This window comes from Microtus pennsylvanicus, chromosome 2 (assembly GCF_037038515.1).
Source record: "Microtus pennsylvanicus isolate mMicPen1 chromosome 2, mMicPen1.hap1, whole genome shotgun sequence".
NCBI lineage: Eukaryota > Metazoa > Chordata > Mammalia > Rodentia > Cricetidae > Microtus > Microtus pennsylvanicus.
In genome coordinates, this window is record NC_134580.1 from 75891480 (window position 1) to 75896654 (window position 5175).

General features: G+C 36.4%; 1 protein-coding gene across 1 annotated transcript; it reads right to left on the reverse strand.

The window, feature by feature from the left end:
- Nucleotides 1-4584: 4584 nt before the first annotated feature.
- Nucleotides 4585-4920, reverse strand: LOC142844881 (large ribosomal subunit protein eL37-like). The gene has a single exon (XM_075963668.1). It carries the CDS (start codon nt 4918-4920, stop codon nt 4627-4629), a length of 294 nt encoding a protein of 97 aa, XP_075819783.1. The 3' UTR covers nt 4585-4626.
- Nucleotides 4921-5175: the final 255 nt, after the last annotated feature.

Genomic DNA, 5175 nt, shown 5'->3' on the forward strand with positions numbered 1-5175 from the left:
TCAGCTTTGTCACAGAGATGCAGGGATGGTTCAACATACGAAAATCTATCAATTTAATCTTCCATATAAATAAAATGAAAGAAAAAAGATATGGTCATCTTTTAAAAACTGACTGGAAAAGCTTTCAACAAGATCCAATACCCCTACATGATAAAGGTCTTAGAGAGATCAGGAATGCAAGGAATGGCTATGGATGTTGAACATTTGCTTAAGTGTCTTTCAGCCATTTGAGATTTTTCTGTTGAGAATTCTGCTTTTAAATTAAATAATTTTGAATAAAAGCAATATACAACAAGCCACCAGCCAACATCAAATTAAAGAAAGAGAAAGTCAAAGAAATTCCACTAAAATCAGGAATAAACAAAGCTGTCCACTCACTCAATATCTTTTAAACATAGTTCTTGAAGCTCTACCTAGAGCAATAAGACAAGTGGAGATTAAGGGAATACAAATTGAAAAGAAGTCAAACTTTTGCTATTTTCAGAAAATAAGCATAAGTGACCCCAAAAATTTTACAAAGGAACTCCTACAGCTGATAAGCATCTTCAGTCATGTGTGAGAACACATGATTAACTCAAAGAAATCAGTAGCCCTATTATGTACAAATAATAAAGAAGCAGAGAAAGAAATCAGAGAAACATCACCATTCACCATAACCACAAATAACTTAAAGCATCTTAGGATAAAACTAACCAAAAAAGTGAAAGACATATTTGACAAGAACTTTAAGGCTTTGAAGAAATAAACTGGAGAAGATGCAAGAAAATGGAAAGATCTTCCATGATCTTGGATAGATAGGATCAACATAATAAAAACAGCAATCCTACCAAGAGCAATCTATAGATTCAGTGCAATCACCATCAAAATCCCAACACAATTTTTCACAGATCTTGAAAGAAAAATACTCAACTGCATATGAAAAAACAAAAAATTCAAGATAGCCAAACATTCCTGTACAATAAGGAAATTCTGGAGGCATCACAATCCCTGACATCAAACTCTATTTTAGAGCTACAGTAATGAGAACAGCTGGTATTGGCGTAAAAACAGACTGGTTGACCATGGATCATTTTCAAAGACTCATATATTAATCCACACACTATGAACACCTGACTCTGGACAAAGAGAAAAAAATTATTCTAGAAAAAAATAAAGCATCTTCAACAAATGGTGCTGGCATAACTAGATGTCAGCATGTAGAAGAATGAAAATATCTATCCAGTTGCACAAAACTCAAGTTCAAATTGATTAAGAACCTCATTATAAATCTGACCACACTGAACCTAATAGAAGAGAAAGTGGGGCCTACGGTCATACCACCCAAACATACCCAAGCTCGTCTCATCTCAGAAGCTAAGCAGGGTCAAACCTGGTTAGTTACTTGGGTGGGAGAAGTGAAAGTGGGATGTAGACTTCAATACATGGGCACAGGAGACCACTTCCTAAATATAACACCAATAGCATAAATGCTGAGAGCAACAATAAATAAATGGGACCTTTTGACATTGAGAAGCTTCTATAAAGCAACAGATGCGGTCAATAAGACAAAAAAAAAAAAACAGCCTACTGAATAGGAAAAGATCCTCACCACCTCCACATCAGACAGAGAAATGATCTCCAAAATATATGAAGAACCCAAGAAATTAGACATCAAAATTTGAAATGATTTAATTTAAAAATGGGGTACAGATCTAAACAGAGAATTCTCATCAGAATATCAAAATATCAAATGGATGAAAGACACATAAGCAAATGTTCAAGATCCTTAGTCATTAGTGCAATGCAAATCAAAATGAATCTGAGACACCATCTTATACCTGTCAGAACAGCTCAGATCAAGAACTCCAGTGATTGCTTATGCTGGAGAGGATGCAGAGTAAGGGGACTATTGCTCCATTGCTGGTAGGAATGCAAACATTCTGTAAATCAATATGGTGGTTTCTCAGAAAATTGGGAATCAACCTACTTGAGGGCCTAGCAATCCCACTCTTGGGCATATACCCAAAAAATGCTCAATCATGCTACAAGGACATTTGTTCGACTATATTTATAGCAGCATCATTTGTAATATTCAGAACATGTAAATAACCTAGATGCCCCCCAACTGAAGAATGGATAAAAAAATGTGGTACATTTACACAATGGAGTAATACTCAGTGAGTGGGGGGGAGACAATGACACCTTGAAATTTGCATGCAAATGAATGGAACTAGAAGAGCCTTACTCAGTCAGGTAACCCTGATCCAGAAAGACTGAGCATGGTATGTACTCACTAATAAGTAGATACTAGCTGTAAAGCAAAGGATAATGAGTCTATAGTCCATGACTGCAGAGAAGCAAAGAACAAAGAGAAACCTGAGAGAAGAATAGATTACCCCTAGAAAGGGGAAATAAACAAGATTTCTTGATAAAATTGGGATCATAGGGAGGAGGGCAGAAGTGAAGGAGGAAGGAAGAAGGGGAGGAAGCAAGAGAACTTGATGGAACAGAATAGTCAAGGTGGGGGAAGGACAGAGATGGAAGGTATATCTTGATTAAGGAAGCCATTATGAAACTTACAGAAAACTTGGCACTAGGGAAATTCCTATGAATCCACAAGGATATCCCCAGCTAAGACCCTAAGCAATAGTTGAGAGAGTGTCTAATCTGTGCTTGCTCTGTAGTCAGGCTGATGACTATTTTAAATGTCACCATAGAACCTTCATCCAGCAACTGATGGAAGCAGGGACAGACAGGCACAGTGGAGAACTTGAATGAGCTCCCAAAGTCCAGTTGAATGAGTGGGAGGAGTGAGACTCTGAACAAAGAGATTAAGACCCACTGAAACAGTTTACCTGAGCTATTGGGAGCTCACCACCTCCAGCCAGACAGGAAAGGGACAAGCATAGGACCAAATTAGGCCCTCTGAATATGGATGATTATTGTATGGCTGCAGGACCACTGGCAGTAGTAGCAGTATTTATCCCTACAGGTTGTACTGGTTTTTTGGAACCCATTATCTTTGGAGGGATACTTTGCTCAGCCTAGACATAGTAAGGAGGGCCTTGTTCCTTCCTCAAAGCAATGTGTCTTAACTGTCTCTGAGGAGTGGATAGGGATGGAGTGTGGGTGGAAATGTGAAGGAAAAGGGAGGAGAGGAAGGAGAACAGCTGGAATTGGAATGTAAGATGTAAAAAGATAGTTTTATTTTTTTAAAGAAGATAGGATTGTTAAATAAAAATATTTTTGAAGCTGGGATTTGATTTTACATTATTTTAATCTCAGCACTCAAAGGCAGAGGTAGGTGGATCTGTGAGCTTGAGGCCAGCCTGTTCTACAAGAGTTTGTTCCTGGATAGCCTCCAAAAGCTTCGGAGAAAACGTCCTGAAAAAACAACAACAACAAAAAGAAAACAATATTTTTGATCAATATAGCTTTAACAATAGCTATTTGTTAAAAGTTCAGAATATAATTTAAGAAGTTTAATGCATGAGGGATGACCCCTTTATTGAAGGAAATTATTAAGCTTTTTAGTGAATTGTATATTTTACATAGGTAAGATAGAAAAATGAATGTGATACAAAATGACATAAAAATGCAATTTTTGGGGGAAGAAAAAGTGGAGTCAGTTCCTCAAAGAGTAGTGCAGCTAACACGTGCACTGCATGGAAAGCTGATATTCCAGATTCTAACCTGCCAGGAAGTTGAGAACACATCTGAAAAGCATCAACTCTATCAGTGACTACTATTCTATAAAACTGAATTTTATAGTGTTTCTCCACATAATATAATTATACATTATATAAGTTTTGATGAATAAAGTTTTAAAAGTAATCCAGATTTCAATACCTCTTATGAATTTATTGTTATAATTATCATAAAAATTCTGCATTTTGAAATGTTAAAGCATCTATAAAACGATCCCAATCAATAAAATATATCTCTCTATCACTTATAAATGTTTACTCATAATTATATGTAATTCCTTCATATTTATCCTCTTCCCAACAGCATGGCATCATAAATTCTAGTTACATTACTATAGATTACCTTTCATTTCATGTAAAGTTGTGTCTAATGATTTTAATTTTTCCTTATGTTTTTCATGCAGACAGATTGTTCATTCCCTCATCTACCTAAATCATCTTAGTAATATGGGACTTACTGCTTTAGTTTCTCAGGAGTAATCTATTGTAAAATATAACCTAACCTGTCAATTATTCCCAGTTGATAATCAAGTGGCTTGTTCCAGGATTGATGATAATAAATGGTATGGTGTGGGATTTCATGTCTAGATGTATATATGAGCACTATTTACTGAACTGAATCTCTCATAATTTAAACACTGCGTAATATCTTTCAACTCCTCGGGATATGGATAACCTTAGATACATAACAGAAAACTTTGGAGCAAATTAAACTAAAGTTTTTAGCATAATCCCTATAATTATTATCCGTGAAAGACAAATAATTTAATACATATAATAATTATAGCCAATGCAAAAATTCTGCAAAGACAGCCATCTATAAGCCAATCAAATATCCTCCAAAGAAATGTATTTAGAAACGCCAAAATCTTAGAGTTCTATCTTCTTTTTTTTTTAATTTTGGAAACCAGAACATTTATTTTATGACAGATTGAAATCCTCAAGATGAACTTGATGCTGCAACAGCTGCCCTCTTGGGTTTAGGGGTTGTCCCTTCACGGAATCCATGCCTGAATCTTCGGTAGACAATTCTTAGGTGCCTCATCCGCCCAGTCCTGGTAGTGTTTCGTCTCTTAGCCTTGGCACTCCAGTTATACTTTCTCTTGCATTTGGCAGGGTAGCCGCATTTGCCATAGGTAGACATCTGAAGGTGGTAGGCCTTAGAGCCACAGCGGCGGCACAACGTGTGCGTCTTGTTGCGACGCTTTCCGAAGGATGAGGTTCCTTTCGTCATCTTGTTTCTGCTGCCAAGGCTAAAGAGACCGGAAGAGCAAGTTCTATCTTCTTAATTATCTTTATATATATATTTAGGTACACTCCATGTTTCCTTATTTTGTTCTTGTCTTGTTATGGGGTCCATGACCAACAAATATGGCAAGCATATTCTAGTTTCCCTAGAGTATTAGGTGTGCACGGAGAAATTGGGTTTAGTATTTTGTGTGTTCTTATTTTGAAACCTTTGAATAATTCACTGGGAGTCATCCCATCT